The sequence below is a fragment of the Lissotriton helveticus genome, chromosome 7, assembly GCF_964261635.1.
Source record: "Lissotriton helveticus chromosome 7, aLisHel1.1, whole genome shotgun sequence".
Classification (NCBI taxonomy): domain Eukaryota; kingdom Metazoa; phylum Chordata; class Amphibia; order Caudata; family Salamandridae; genus Lissotriton; species Lissotriton helveticus.
This window is the reverse complement of record NC_136068.1, coordinates 156,990,711-157,007,435: the sequence shown is the minus strand read 5'-3', so window position 1 is coordinate 157,007,435 and position 16,725 is coordinate 156,990,711. Positions and strand designations below refer to the sequence as shown.

The 16,725-nt window shown below is 46.0% G+C and overlaps 1 protein-coding gene across 1 annotated transcript in view; it reads right to left on the bottom strand.

Annotated features, from left to right (window-relative positions):
• LOC144768973 (piezo-type mechanosensitive ion channel component 2-like) overlaps positions 1 to 16,725 on the bottom strand; it is a 700,333-nt gene that overhangs the window by 515,185 nt on the left and 168,423 nt on the right. Inside the window, exons 10-11 of the mRNA XM_078652965.1 lie at positions 8,425 to 8,548; positions 264 to 376 (exon numbers count right to left, since the gene is read on the bottom strand). Of these exons, the coding sequence (XP_078509091.1) occupies positions 264 to 376; positions 8,425 to 8,548 (237 nt within the window). The remainder of the gene's footprint in view (positions 1 to 263; positions 377 to 8,424; positions 8,549 to 16,725) is intronic.

Sequence of the window (16,725 nt, the reverse complement as noted above, 5' to 3'; positions counted from 1 at the left end):
TCATCCTCCCATGTACGTCATCTGACCTGGAATGTAGTAATTCTGCACATATACAGATTTTTTACTAAACACTATTATCTTTTTTTACACAGAGGGGAGTCTTACTGGAAAATGGGGGAGGGTGGGCTTCTTTTTACTGAACATCGTCTTTAAGTGAGGAGTTACCATCTCACCCATGTGTATGTTTGCGTGTGCGTTAATGTCACAAAAATATGTTGATACTGAAATGTGTATATACAAGTTGTAGAGGCGCTATCTCCTACCATCATCACAATCAAGGCGCTCACATAACTTTGCCGCATAACAAACTCTCCCAAGACAGCCAAACCACCAGATTTGCTCTCCTGCTTCGGTGCTTCAGAAGGCTCGTCATCCTCTGGAAGAAACATTTCAATGGATATTAAGTCACACTGCAACTATTGACAGACTATATGTGCAGAAAAGAATTGTATGAATATGCTGCAGTCAAAAAACAAAGGGTCTGACTTAGAGTTTGACAGTCAGGCTACCCCATCACAAACATGACGGATATCCTGTCCGCCTTATTACAAGTGCCTTATATTCTATAGCACTTGTAATAAGGCAGACGTGGCATCATTCACATTTGTGATGGAGTAACTAATCCATCAAACTCTAGGGCAAGAATCTTTAACATTAAAAAAACATGATAATAATCAATAGTGGTCTGTACCATGAATAACTAGGGATTAACAAAAATTAAGTGCGGTAGACGTAACAATATTACATTAAATGGATTTAGTACGTGAAAGCACTGCCAACATCCATTGGCATCAATGTAGTGATTAAGCAAACAAACAAAACAAAAAACAAACAAAAAACTGCTGCACGGTCCTTCGCCAGAAACACACCCAAAATCTGGAACGCCATCCCAGTCGGTATCAGGACTATCCCGTCCTTCACAAAATTAAAAAAACAACTTAAAGTCCTTTTCCTCAACCGCTTCCTCCCGAATGGATAGCAGCCATCAAAACGCCATTCCCTGCTCGTCGTCTCTTCCTGACATTGTAGCTCTAAGACTTACATCCTCCCTGTTATTTGACCCCCAACTGCTCCTCCCCCCCTTAATTGGTTCAACCCCAAGACAACGTGATCCATATGAGGTTATCTCAGGACTCATGGACTACCTCAATGCTGCTCAGCACACTTGGACTTCCGAACCTATTATGTAGAATCCTGCTTTATTGTATCAACCCCAAGACAACGTGCACTCGATGAGGTTATCTCAGGACTTACATACTACCTCAATGCTGCTCAGCACACTTGGACTTCCGAACCTATTATGTAGAATCCTGCTTTATTGTATCAACCCCAAGACAACGTGCACTCGATGAGGTTATCTCAGGACTTACATACTACCTCAATGCTGCTCAGCACACTTGGACTGCCGAACATATATGTAGAATACTGCTTATTGTATGAATCGTGCTCAAAAGCTGTTGTGAAGCTCTCCTATACCCTCGGGTCAGGCTAGCACTATATAAAACTCCATATTTAATAAATAAATTAAGTACTTTGTCTTTTTAATCATACATTGAGCTGAACCTACTCAGCTTCACAAGTATTGTCATCTCGGTATGAAATCAAAAAGCTCATCCAAACTACATAGCAATTCATATTTTTTATAGTATTAAAGGATTGGCAAATCAAGTAGGAGTTCCAGGCGTGCAGGACCCAATGGCCAGGGTCCCCTAACCTCCTTCGTGCGGACATCTGGATACCTAGGAACATGATGGAAGTCTTGGCTGCAGATTTAATGCCACTGCAGAGCTTAGTGTGCTTAAGTCCAGATGTCAGGAGAATGTTTATCCTATTCATTATTTCCCGCTTGCTCTTCGTAGTAAAAATGGCAGCTGTACCATGCCAGTTCTTAGGAGGGTATGCCTTTTAGACATATAAGGAGCTTCTTAAAAAAACAATGCAAAATGAGACGTTCAAACCCCACAGCAAGACAGGCGTGTACGCAGATCTTTCTCTTGTTTGTTCATTTGGTGGTGTAAAAAAGATGGCACTCTGTGATGGGCTTCACTGTGTGGCTGATCCAGTGAACCTGCATCATGCATGGTGGTTTTGCCACTAAACAAACAACTGTGTGCCAGTGGTCAATTGTGCATAGAACTCATATTAGGTCCTATAAAACTTTAGGGTCGTGCCATGATAGACTGCTGAAAAGAAACATGAATACAGAAGAATGGTACCGTGCGTTCTGGCAGATAGATGTGATCCGGTTGGCATTACGAGTCTTACAAATTAGACCTAAATGGGATAGTCACTGATGGGCACAATCTAGGCCCAAGAGAGCCCTCCCTGACCAATGAATCCTCATAGACACTTTCTGGCATTATCATCATCATTCTAATCAAATTACATGTATATATCTGGCGGGAAACATCCTTTACAACGCAACTTTTGCCACGCAGTGCTTTTACATCGCAACTTTTACAACGCAAACCATTACAACGCATTGAGCTGGGGGGCGCTCTAGGATAGGGAATAGATTTAATTTACTATCCAACACCTTCCCTCCTATCCACGGGGACTGGAGTTGGAATAGTAAATTAAACTATTCACTACCCAGCACCCCAAAGCGCTATGTGTTGTAATAGTATGCGTTGTAAAAACTGCGGTGTAAAAGCATGTGTGGTAAAAGCATGCGTTGTAATGTCATACATCCATATCTGGCATATCCATAGTGAAAGAGTAATATAGATCCTCTATTGCTAATCGTATTTCTAAACTAGATACAAACAGTTCCTTTTGTTTAAGTGTTGCCAGTGTCTCCATGCTCATTAACAAATCACAATACAACCAACTAAGCATTTCTGATTTGTCTTTACTTTTACCCATAATTTAGACCTCAGGCTGAGGCAGTCCCTTGCAGTTGTTACACTTGAACAAAGTTAAGGTCAGAAAATCTGCTTAGAAAAATAATCTGAGAGCGGGTTCTACTTGGGCATGATTGGCTTTTGTCTGGGGTGCAAGCGAAGGGACAACACAAGTACATTGACGCTCAATTCATTATTCTCAGTATCCTCCCAACTCGTTTTTTAGGTTTTGCCTCGCCAAAAAGATGCGCTCTGCGCATCTTTTTCGCGCAGGCGAAAACCTGATGAGAATTGTAGTGTGCTTTGGGTCGGCCCTCCTCATTCATTGGCTGGCTCCGTAAATGGAGCCTTGCCATTGGACGAGGGGCCTGTCCGTCAATGCCGGACCAGACACGGGGGCGTTCCCGACATTCTTTCCCTTTTGCCGACGTCACGCGACGCCGGGAACGCCCCCGAGTCTGTTCCGGCATTGCCGGCACCTCCCTTGCTCCCCCTCCCGCTTGTTTCCTGGTGCCCGCCTTCGTGCTCCGGCCGGCCGTCGTCAGCTCTCTCCTCCCCCTTTCCCGCCCCCTCCCGCTTCTCTCTGATGCCCGCCTTCCGGTGAGACACTGTGATGAATGCCACTGAAAGCCCTGGATGGACTGGGCTGGGTCCGGGTCAGTCTGCTCGGTAGTGGGCTGACTAAAGCGTGAACGCTTGAAAACAGCTTGAAACATTGAAAGAACATATTTGAACCAGCCTTTGACAATAAATTATGACGTAATGCAGCTAACACAAATGTAACGTGTGAAACTGCAGACTGTTATGTTCAGCCAGAGTGGAGCTTCAGAGTGGAGCTTCAGAGTGCAGAGTGGAGCTTCAGAGTGGAGCTTCAGAGTGCAGAGTGGAGCTTCAGAGTGGAGCTTCAGAGTGCAGAGTGGAGCTTCAGAGTGGAGCTTCAGAGTGCAGAGTGGAGCTTCAGAGTGCAGAGTGGAGCTTCAGAGTGGAGCTTCAGAGTGCAGAGTGGAGCTTCAGAGTGCAGAGTGGAGCTTCAGAGTGGAGCTTCAGAGTGGAGCTTCAGAGTGGAGCTTCAGAGTGGAGCTTCAGAGTGGAGCTTCAGAGTGGAGCTTCAGAGTGGAGCTTCAGAGTGCAGAGTGGAGCTTCCGAGTGGAGCTTCAGAGTGCAGAGTGGAGCTTCAGAGTGGAGCTTCAGAGTGCAGAGTGGAGCTTCAGAGTGGAGCTTCAGAGTGCAGAGTGGAGCTTCAGAGTGGAGCTTCAGAGTGCAGAGTGGAGCTTCAGAGTGCAGAGTGGAGCTTCAGAGTGGAGCTTCAGAGTGCAGAGTGGAGCTTCAGAGTGCAGAGTGGAGCTTCAGAGTGCAGAGTGGAGCTTCAGAGTGCAGAGTGGAGCTTCAGAGTGCAGAGTGGAGCTTCAGAGTGGAGCTTCAGAGTGGAGCTTCAGAGTGGAGCTTCAGAGTGGAGCTTCAGAGTGGAGCTTCAGAGTGGAGCTTCAGAGTGGAGCTTCAGATTCAGAGTGGAGCTGCAGAGTGGAGCTGCAGAGTGGAGCTGCAGAGTGGAGCTGCAGAGTGGAGCTGCAGAGTGGAGCTGCAGAGTGGAGCTGCAGAGTGGAGCTTCAGAGTGCAGAGTGGAGCTTCAGAGTGCAGAGTGGAGCTTCAGAGTGGAGCTTCAGAGTGCAGAGTGGAGCTTCAGAGTGCAGAGTGGAGCTTCAGAGTGCAGAGTGGAGCTTCAGAGTGGAGCTTCAGAGTGCAGAGTGGAGCTTCAGAGTGGAGCTTCAGAGTGCAGAGTGGAGCTTCAGAGTGGAGCTTCAGAGTGCAGAGTGGAGCTTCAGAGTGGAGCTTCAGAGCGCAGAGTGGAGCTTCAGAGTGGAGCTTCAGAGCGCAGAGTGGAGCTTCAGAGTGGAGCTTCAGAGTGCAGAGTGGAGCTTCAGAGTGCAGAGTGGAGCTTCAGAGTGCAGAGTGGAGCTTCAGAGTGCAGAGTGGAGCTTCAGAGTGCAGAGTGGAGCTTCAGAGTGCAGAGTGGAGCTTCAGAGTGCAGCTTCAGAGTGCAGAGTGGAGCTTCAGAGGGGAGCTTCAGAGTGCAGAGTGGAGCTTCAGAGTGGAGCTTCAGAGTGCAGAGTGGAGCTTCAGAGTGGAGCTTCAGAGTGCAGAGTGGAGCTTCAGAGTGGAGCTTCAGAGTGCAGAGTGGAGCTTCAGAGTGCAGAGTGGAGCTTCAGAGTGCAGAGTGGAGCTTCAGAGTGGAGCTTCAGAGTGGAGCTTCAGAGTGGAGCTTCAGAGTGGAGCTTCAGAGTGGAGCTTCAGAGTGGAGCTTCAGAGTGGAGCTTCAGAGTGGAGCTTCAGAGTGCAGAGTGGAGCTTCAGAGTGGAGCTTCAGAGTGCAGCTTCAGAGTGGAGCTTCAGAGTGCAGCTTCAGAGTGGAGCTTCAGAGTGCAGAGTGGAGCTTCAGAGTGGAGCTTCAGAGTGCAGAGTGGAGCTTCAGAGTGGAGCTTCAGAGTGCAGAGTGGAGCTTCAGAGTGGAGCTTCAGAGTGCAGAGTGGAGCTTCAGAGTGGAGCTTCAGAGTGCAGAGTGGAGCTTCAGAGTGGAGCTTCAGAGTGCAGAGTGGAGCTTCAGAGTGGAGCTTCAGAGTGCAGAGTGGAGCTTCAGAGTGCAGAGTGGAGCTTCAGAGTGGAACTTCAGAGTGGAGCTTCAGAGTGGAGCTTCAGAGTGGAGCTTCAGAGTGGAGCTTCAGAGTGGAGCTTCAGAGTGGAGCTTCAGATTCAGAGTGGAGCTTCAGATTCAGAGTGGAGCTGCAGATTCAGAGTGGAGCTGCAGATTCAGAGTGGAGCTGCAGAGTGGAGCTGCAGAGTGGAGCTGCAGAGTGGAGCTGCAGAGTGGAGCTGCAGAGTGGAGCTGCAGAGTGGAGCTTCAGAGTGCAGAGTGGAGCTTCAGAGTGGAGCTTCAGAGTGGAGCTTCAGAGTGGAGCTTCAGAGTGCAGAGTGGAGCTTCAGAGTGGAGCTTCAGAGTGCAGAGTGGAGCTTCAGAGTGGAGCTTCAGAGTGCAGAGTGGAGCTTCAGAGTGGAGCTTCAGAGTGCAGAGTGGAGCTTCAGAGTGCAGAGTGGAGCTTCAGAGTGCAGAGTGGAGCTTCAGAGTGGAGCTTCAGAGTGCAGAGTGGAGCTTCAGAGTGCAGAGTGGAGCTTCAGAGTGCAGCTTCAGAGTGCAGAGTGGAGCTTCAGAGTGGAGCTTCAGAGTGCAGAGTGGAGCTTCAGAGTGGAGCTTCAGAGTGCAGAGTGGAGCTTCAGAGTGCAGAGTGGAGCTTCAGAGTGCAGAGTGGAGCTTCAGAGTGCAGAGTGGAGCTTCAGAGTGCAGCTTCAGAGTGGAGCTTCAGAGTGGAGCTTCAGAGTGGAGCTTCAGAGTGGAGCTTCAGAGTGGAGCTTCAGAGTGGAGCTTCAGAGTGGAGCTTCAGAGTGGAGCTTCAGAGTGCAGAGTGGAGCTTCAGAGTGGAGCTTCAGAGTGGAGCTTCAGAGTGGAGCTTCAGAGTGGAGCTTCAGAGTGGAGCTTCAGAGTGGAGCTTCAGAGTGGAGCTTCAGAGTGCAGAGTGGAGCTTCAGAGTGGAGCTTCAGAGTGCAGAGTGGAGCTTCAGAGTGGAGCTTCAGAGTGCAGAGTGGAGCTTCAGAGTGGAGCTTCAGAGTGCAGAGTGGAGCTTCAGAGTGGAGCTTCAGAGTGCAGAGTGGAGCTTCAGAGTGCAGAGTGGAGCTTCAGAGTGCAGAGTGGAGCTTCAGAGTGGAGCTTCAGAGTGCAGAGTGGAGCTTCAGAGTGGAGCTTCAGAGTGCAGAGTGGAGCTTCAGAGTGCAGCTTCAGAGTGCAGAGTGGAGCTTCAGAGTGGAGCTTCAGAGTGGAGCTTCAGAGTGCAGAGTGGAGCTTCAGAGTGGAGCTTCAGAGTGCAGAGTGGAGCTTCAGAGTGGAGCTTCAGAGTGCAGAGTGGAGCTTCAGAGTGGAGCTTCAGAGTGCAGAGTGGAGCTTCAGAGTGGAGCTTCAGAGTGCAGAGTGGAGCTTCAGAGTGGAGCTTCAGAGTGCAGAGTGGAGCTTCAGAGTGGAGCTTCAGAGTGCAGAGTGGAGCTTCAGAGTGCAGAGTGGAGCTTCAGAGTGCAGAGTGGAGCTTCAGAGTGCAGAGTGGAGCTTCAGAGTGCAGAGTGGAGCTTCAGAGTGCAGAGTCAGAGTGCAGAGTGGAGCTTCAGAGTGCAGAGTGGAGCTTCAGAGTGCAGAGTGGAGCTTCAGAGTGCAGAGTCAGAGTGCAGAGTGGAGCTTCAGAGTGCAGAGTGGAGCTTCAGAGTGGAGCTTCAGAGTGGAGCTTCAGAGTGCAGAGTGGAGCTTCAGAGTGCAGCTTCAGAGTGCAGAGTGGAGCTTCAGAGTGGAGCTTCAGAGTGGAGCTTCAGAGTGGAGCTTCAGAGTGGAGCTTCAGAGTGGAGCTTCAGAGTGGAGCTTCAGAGTGTCAAGAGCAATGCCAATAGCTCTAACTTTAACAAAGGCAAAACCATTGCATTGTAAATGCTTGTTTCTTCTACTTCTGTGGGAGCTTCTCTTCACCCATGTAGTCCTTGCAGTGTCCTACCCTGGAAGATACGGTTCCTCCCTACACTTCCTGTGAAGTCCCCAGAGCAAGTGGTGGTCTACACTGTCCTGGCAGTGAGCTTCAAAGGATTGCATCCAGCAAGGTCCTTGTTGTGTCCTTATGACATGAAATCACTGACAAAAGGGACATTAAAAAAAATTAAGGCTCCTTTGATTAGTTATGTAAACTGGTCACTGATTACCAGTTTGAACCACAGAGTAAGAATGAATATCATCACTCATTCCACCAATTTGGCATATGGGTGGAAACTCAGAGTTGATCAAAGAAGTGGCCTTTAATTTGTGCCTCGTGCCATGGTGAACTTGAGCGAAGACACAAAAGGTGGCTTTAAGGGGTTTGGATGCATTTGTTGCAAACAGCAAGTATTGAGAATTAAACATTTAGAAATTATAAAATCAGACGTGCATGATATACTTTTACTCTTGGCACAATATATTCCATATAGAGAAGGTGACCAGGAAACCAAACTTTGGTTACAATATGAACAAATCATCCAGAAAGCAGCATTCAAGACTTATGGCAGCCATCACAAAGCTCCCATTTGACATACGAACAACAAGCACACCGGTGGAAGAGCCAAGTGGCTAACTCCAGAGGGCAAATTTTGCGCAGGACAAAAATCGGTGGGCAAAGTCACAATTATAGAATTTTTTTTAAAAAGGGTAAACAGTTCATCGCAAAAGCTTATGTCTCAAAATGTCTGCCCACTGCCACAAACTGGCAAAAACTCACATGAACACACCTTTGTCAATTGCCTGATTCCTTCCACAACTGACACAGATCTAGTTTGTTGGGAAATGATATTGGTGTGGAGACCGATGCAATGAGGCAGACTATGTAAGAAGTAGCCTGACAGTACTAGCACTCACCCCATGCCCTATACAAGCACTGCCTGGAATGGAGGGCACACGAGCTCATTCCCTCTCTTCTGTAGCATCCAAAAGTAATGATAAAGGATGAAGCAGTGAGAAGGGGACATACCTGATAACGGTGGGCTGTGATCTACTGATGAATAAATGGGTACTGAAAAGTGACTGCTGTCCTGCTGGAGTTCGCACTGTAAGAGGGGCAGATCCTGCCAGCCATTACTGGTGAAGTACAGCGGCTGAAAAACAAGAAATAAACCAGTGTTGAATATTAAAATGAGCAAAGTGGTGGCAAGGCGTTTTAAGAGTGTATAGAAGACAAATGGCTTACTTGCACAAAATACTGAAAAGTGTTGACAACATTTTCAATTTTTAAAATATAAGAACAATAGCAGTTGTTGCTCAGTGTAAATGCATACAGAATGTTCCTGCTCGTCTGGCTGGACAATGGACATTTCAACGTATCATAAAAATTGGAGCTCAAAAGCTAAACACCTACATATTAAAGTCTTCTGTTTCCCTTTGATTCCTAAGACAATCGGAAAGGAGTGGAATTCCACTTTTACATACAAAATAAAGAGAAATATTTCTGAGGTCAAGAAATTCAGATTTCATAGCAAGAGAAAATCTCATGTATGGTTTCATCTCTCGCTTAAGTCCAACAGAAGCAAGGTAGACTACCATTCCAATGAACCTACAGGGAAAGCATCCTTTGAAAAAAAGCCGTAGTCCATCAATGGGTTTTTAGAAGTACCTATAAACCATTCTAATGCATACAACATACTCTCTTTTGCTGTTGTTCATTGACCTGGACAGCGGGTTCAATGGTCCATAGTACGGTTGACGGTGGTGATATGGCCCATTAGAAGCAGCACTGGCTTTACTGGACAGGGCTAGTAGGGGAGAGACTGTGTAGAAACCCACAAACTGGGGCAACGCTACCCTCCCCAACTTTTCTTTACCACTGACATTTGCAGCTTCACTTGCTAACAAAACTCCATCCTGCCCAGAACCTGAAGTAGCAAACAGATTAACCCAGGAGAGATAGGCCCATTGGTTACAATTATGTAATCTCAAGGGAGTCTGGGCTGAGTACTGCCGTGGAGGGCTAAACGCAGCTCCCCTGCCACCATACATCCTTGTACCACAAAGGTGAGATGGCTATGTTGTAAATAAGGACCAGGGAGAACCGATTTGCAGGACGAGGAGACTATTCAGAAGAACGTGTGAGGAGAATGATAAAATAAAAACAAGCGGAGTCTTGTACATGGAAATATACTAAACAATAGAGGGGATAGCCACAGAAACTAGTCCTGTGCAGTCACAGCTTACCAAAGCATGGCTCACCGTTGGAGGTATCTATATGACACATGCGGCTGGGAGGACTGAAGCAACATTCATTCCCTCCTCACCAGCCCCCTACTTCAATACAGCCAGGCTTTCAATGTGGGTAATATGATAGGCAGCATCACAGGCAAGCATTCAGCATTCAGGCTGCACAAATGTAACCCTAGGTGCTCACTTAATTGAGAGACCCATCTGACCACCCAACTCAACGCATAGCTTGAGGCCAAGGACCTCAAGCTATGCATCCGCCAGCCCTGACCAGGCAGCATGTCTTGGTGCATGGGCTGGAAACAGAAAATGACACTGAGGATGCCGCAGAGGGTCGTTGTAAGCTGGCACTGCTCCACCGACGGCCTCTGCGACAACACCCTCTAGAGTTTATTCTCTTGGTAATGCTAATTCATACATTTTGCCTGTCAGGTGCAAAAGCAGAGTAAATGAAGTAGAAAAGCAGATAAGCACAGAGACTTATCCTGCACAATTCGGGCTCACTGTCGCCTGGATCACTGATCATGTGCGCCATATGTTACTGAAAGGTCCACAGCACATTTTGCTGCTTCCAATAGAGCCGCCTGCCTCAACATGGCACAGATTCCAAGAGGTTACCAGTTTATGGGTTGGAATAAAGACAGGAGGGCTGTTGCCAGACTGATGGCTGCTCCTCTACCCTCCAAGCCAAGCCTTTATTCTTAGAGCTCGCCCACTTGATCAGCCCATCCAACCAAGAGACAAAGCTATGCAACCACCAATAATGACACTGCTGTGTAGCTCCATGGTAGCAGGTTGGCCATCACCAGAGACCGGGAGCAAAAGTTGCTGCAGGGGGCAAGCACGAACTAATACTAGTCAAGAAACTGTTTCAATACCGCAGATAGGCCAAAGGTCACAAAGAACTTCTGATTACAGTAGTATGTAAACTGAAGATGATGGTGTCTTTCCATGGCAGGCAGGTGGCTAATAGATTGTTGTTTGGTGACCAGTTCCTTGTTTTAAAAACCTATTTTACAGAATTTTCACACAACAGGTTAATAGAAGATCTAGTAGTTGCATTACATTACCCCACAACAGCCATGATATTATTACATCCACCTTCATGTACAGAAGCTGTGCCAACGTTTAGTGACCAGTTCATTAAACAAATGAGCAAGTTCCTTTCTGTTTTTACGTCCATGAAGAAGGTTGAGAGTTCTCTGCAACATGTTGCCTGTAGCTGCGTTCTTGACAAAGCTGCCCTAGAAAAGGCTGTTCTACTTACTGGTCGAGAGTATCAAAGTTTGGATAGAAATTCCTTCCTGTGGAGGGCAACACTCACATAAACGTTTTGGGAAAGACAGAGGCTTGAAGGCTAGGACTGGAGGAACAACCCTGGCGAGTGATCATTCCATCTTCTTTATTTCCTCTGGTGGGGGAAGGGTAGCATTGTTTTTGATGACTCAACCAAGCTGACCATGGATACCAATATCCAGAAATAGTACTAGTCTTTCCAATGCAGTTCATTTGTACCCGAGTTAAGCTGCAGATGCCCAGTCCTTTCCAGAGTTCTGAAGACGACATGGTGTTATTCAGAAAGAGGGGGCAGGAGCCAACAGGTGTTTTTGGACATTATGGCAATCTTTTCTTTTCACATATCATTATAAGATGGAAAAAATGGACATAGTTCAGCCACTTTGTGGTGAATTTTAATTACCAGAGATTGGTTCGCTTGATTAGATTTGAATGAGGTGTCTCTCACAGTTGCAATGTTTGCTCAACACAGAATGCTTCTGCAGGAAGGACAAGTGTGGTGATTTACTTTGATTCCCTCTGATCTCTCTGCAACTAGTGCTGTTTCACAAAACTGCTCAAACCAGTGGTGCTAGTGCTCAGCATCTGGAGATTTTTGTATGATTTTGTATTTAAATGTCCTACTTATTATGGCAAAAGTGACTGTTTTTCTCTCCCAAGATCAGCAGAAAGTATTGCATCTTCAAGATGCGGGTTTTGTAATCAGTTAGGAAATTGGAAAATATTTAGTTCAAGAAGATCGAAATAGAGAAAACGGAATGATGCCAGGTCTATTTTACTATTTGGCACAACATAACTTCTCAGCGAATGGCCAGAATTATGGATATGGTGGTTTCCTTTATTCATATTCTGAGTCCACTGCACTGCAGGGTTTTAGAGATATTAACTTTAGCACCTTTATATGAAGACCTTGTACCATTGAATTAGACAGCATGAAGATGCAATGGTGGGGTGGATCATTTGGATGTCTGCAACACATCGAGAAAAATTTGAAACCTTCTAAAATACAGAATCATATACGAGCCAGGCAGGTTGAGAGAGGTGTCAGGTCAGTTTTCAACTAAAGGGTTTAGACCATCTTGTTCGCTGTTTTGCAGTACAATTTTGAATTTCAACCGAGGGCAATGTTTAGTGGTTCTGAGGATAAAGAAGGTGTGAGCGGAACAGTAATGAATCACATCTGGCACACAGTTTAATCCTTTTGTGGGTTTTATGGTCTTAGGAAACTCAAATTACTCCTTTACCTTAATGCTACTGTGGACCTTGGCCGCCATGGTTTTTAGGATTTCCTTAGAACCTACTCAGGACTAGAGGCATACATGGGCAGAATATATTACCTCCCATGAATGCCACTACCGAGAATACTTGCACCTAAATATAAAAGATAATGTTTACTAAGTTCCTTATTTCATTTAAGAATGGAGCACTGAGGACAAGGAGACCAGCCATGAGAGAACTTGAACCAAGAAAGGATGCCTATAGATATTCACGCTGGCTTTGACTCTACAACATATTCATTTTCAGTGATGTGTTAAAACGTTCTCTGAAAAAGAACTTCGGTGATCGAACACAGGATATACTTGCCTCAAATGTGGACAAATTGGATTTGCCATGGCCTAACCAGACTAAATGACAGCCGATGGTTGTGCAGCAGAACAATCCATTAGTCATAAATGCCAGACAACACTCTGAATGTAAGTCTGGGGCGTGACAGCATCATGGCTGCTGGGCGTGTCATGTGTTTTCTGTGCGGCCCCTTGTAGTTTTCTCTATGTTAGCCTAACTGTGCACGTGTAGGCCTCATTTTTCGCTGCACGTTATTATATAAACACGCTTACCCTTGTGCCACATTGTACTTTGACACAAAACCTGCGTATGTTTTGGCGTTATGATCGTTTCCTGGGATTTAGTCTGAACATCATAGACAGGGTCAAACAACAATGTCCCTTGTTATTCTACCTGACCAGGCACTAGCACAAGAATGCAGCTGTTGTTTATGTGCCCTCATGTCCTATCATATAGATGAGTCCATGAGCCTAAAACACACACAAGGAAAGAGAGTTCTTAAACATGAGCACTGCATCTGCTGAGATGTAGAACGTCCTTCTGTGAATGTTACGGTATGGGTCCACCAGTAATCCCAGAGATCTTTGGTATATAATCATTTAGCTGCAGTAGCAAAGAAGGGGGTTAAGGTTACTCTGTCCTATAAAATGACAGGGCTTTTTATGGTCTATGGATTATTAACCATGATAACAGTATTTATACCACATGTGCGCCCCAGCCCACATAGAAGAAGTCTATGGGGGCCCTGCTAGGGGCCCCAAAGTCCCATCCCGACAGCGTTCTCATGGTGGACAGAAAGCCATGAAAAAGCTGTCGAAAATTAACATCCTAATCCCTACGGCGGCGCCTCAGCAGGCACCGCCTCCATTGTAGGGATTAGGCTTTGACCACTGCCCCGACGGGCTCCATGAGCCTGTCAGAGGTGACAGTCTTTTCCCCCGTCCGCTGTGCTCTGACCAGCGGTATACTAATCCGGCAGTCGGACTGCTGCTCTAGATGTCCAGGGGACCACCACAGCCGGCCTGTCTGTGGTGGTCCGCCCAACTTCGTAATCGGGCCCAGACGTTTTTTCAGTTGTTGGTATTAGTTTCTTATATCACTATTTCACCTCAACACTGGGGACACTAAGGCAAATGGCCACATGCGAGTAGTCATAACCTTGATGGTCACAAAAAGGAGGATCCTATAGATTTAGGAAATGTCTGATTACCCTACCGATAAGAGATGGTTAGAGGAGATGGCAAGGGTAGCTTTCTATCTAAGAGCCTTTAAAGAGGATACATAATTTACAAAGGGAATACCATTCGGCTTGGAGAGGCTTCCTAGAATCTTTAGAAGTTAGTGAGAACAATTAAAGAGAAGACTGTCAGAATACAGTTAATGGTGACACAGTAGAAATATTCTCAATGGCTTGAGAGAAAAGGCACAGTAAGATTTCCTAGCACATTCAGAAAGCTTAATGCTGTAATGATGAGGAGCAGAAAATGGACAAGAGCACTCAGTTTATACTGATGGGAGAGGACTGCTATAAATATGCAGACAAGGGTCAAGACAGACAGACATATAGATCGATAGATATTAGTATTTTTGTATATTAGTAACCAGAACAAAAACACCTTCCCATCACGTTAATACCATTGAGCAATAAGTACAATTCCTTGATGTGCTTGCCCACAGTGAACGTCTTACGTCATTAAGGTTTGCGGTCAGCAGACAGAAAGTGATTGGTCGGCAGGTCACTCTGCCAATTGGGCTAAGGTAGACAAGCCCAATAACCAGTACTTTCGTGAAGATAACGTGAAAACAGCTATGGCTTTATAGGGCACCCTATTTACGCCATTGCAGTGGCATCAAGGGATTCTATTTACTAGGATGCCTGGTGAGCGGTGGGGACAGGAGGGGGAAAAAAAGCAGGGGCACTGAAACCCCCACAACTGATAAAAGAAGTGGCCCACGTTAGGACTGCCGCAACCCAGCTCCAATTCATTAAATAGCTGAAGACACACCTCTTTAAAATAAGCTTTGGCAAAGTCAATAGTTATCGTCTTTGGGATCTTTTGGCTTTGCCAATGGTTCTAGCCATGTTGTAGAGTACCCACAATGCTGTGCACCATCGATTTAAATAAATAATTTTTAAAAAGCCTATAATTTGACCTGCTTCATCATTTTGTAGGTGCATTCACCAAGAATGCATACATCTACAAAATGACACAAGCACTTTTTTTCTTTTTATTTGCCAATCCAAGTTGAAGCAGTAAACAAAAAGAAAAAAGTAGGGAGAAGCAAACGGAGGAGAGGGAGGGTGGGTGGAATCACAGGGATTTCGGAAAACAACAGGAAGGGCAGGGGAAAGAAACTTGGAGGGCGTGTTTAGGAGGTAGGAACACCGAAGGCACAAGTAGGGTGTACGAACACTGAGGGTGCCCATGAGGGAAGGAACACAGAGAGAGGGGAATGTGGGGTGGGCGAATGGACAATAGAGTGTAACATGGAAGGGTGAAAAAGCAACATGAGGGAGATAGTCATACAAGGGCATCATGGAGGAGGGCGGTGGAGACACACATAGGCTGTGAAAGAGCCACACAAGCAAGCATGGCAGAGAGAAAGAACACAAGGGAGACTGGTGGAAAACACATGCACTGTAGAGTGCTTACACAAAAAGAAAGTAGCACCTGAAAAGGGAGCAGGGGGAGCAGTAGCAGCTCCTGGAGGGAGTGCTGCGGGGCGGTGGGGTGGGGGAGGGGCAGGTTGGGGGGTAGTAAACTCCGGCATACGGCCGATCGGAGTTAGATAAAGAAATAAAGAAATAAAACAAATTAAATTGCGCGCTGCAACACATTTGGCATTGCAGCGCACACAACTTAATTTGTTTTATTTATTTATTTACCTAACTCCGATCGGCTGTATGCCGGAGTTTACAACCCCCCTCCTGCCCCCCCCACCCCAGCAGCACTCCCTTTAGGAGCCACTACTGAGGGGGAGGATACAAGAATGCCTCCATTCTACAGAGGAGAGATGAACACAAGAAGAGGAGAGAAAGACAACATGCTGACAAATACGAACCAAGCAAATGCAAATAAGTGACAAGGAAGTCAACCAATGGTAAGCCATGTGCTAGCTCTAAGCCCACTGTAAGATAACAATAGTCTTGCACATGACAGCCTGTGCGTGGTCTAGTCGGCTAGACCTAAAACTACACCAGGCGGAAGAGTCCATTCCACTCTCAGAACCCAGCTTTCCTCATGCAATCACTCATTCTATTTTTACCCCACACAGTCTGCCTTTCAGGTTTAATCATGCTATACAAACTGGGTTGTAGCTGCGGGGCAGGGGATGTTTGGGGGGTTACACTCCCCCCCCCCCCAATTAAAGTATCTCCTGATAAGCAGTTGGGTGCAGGAGCTTTCAGTCGGGTATGGTGATGTGTCTATCCGATTTCACCTGGAATTTTTACATACAAACAGACAAAAATGCGCCCGCAATCTCTCACTCTCTATTTTAAAATCTTCAAAAATGTTGGGTATTTTAGAAAATATTGTGTTTTTTCTCACTTAGTACTACTCATTTGCATTCCTCTCCCTTTCCGCTGCCCCTAAAGCCCCTCTCATGCGTCCAAGTTGCATTAACATTATATGCTAGCGTGAATGTTGGAAAATCTGAAGCTCACCCCCCCCCAAAATCCTACTGACCAAGCTACGCCCCTGTATATAAATGCTACAAATGCATGCTTATGTTTTTATGGTGAATCTCTGTGGTCTTTTTTTTTTTTTTTTTTTTTTTTACTTTGCTGCTACTGTAATGGACCGACAAAAGAGTATTCCAAAGTTTTATGTTGTATCATTTATGTTTGTAAGTGCTTTGTTTTGTGTAGTACTTTTATGATCTACAGTGATCGAAATAACGTTTTTTAATTGAATTGAATTGCTTATGTTCACGGCATCCCAGTAAAGATACACAGAAGCAGCTGTATTGATGCGATTGTGTAGACGTGCAGGAAATGGATAGGGTTACTTAACTGCTGACCCTACTCCAAGCTGCCTCAAGCAATATTGTGATTGTTTCCCATTACCAACACTCAGGGCGTTCTTCTCGGAGACCTAAACCTGATTAATTGAAATTGGATAGTCAAGATCACGCAGTTATAACTAAAGCGTCATCATATTTACTGAATGTGCATATTCCTGGGTTAAACATCAAAGAAGCTTTGTCAATAAAAAAA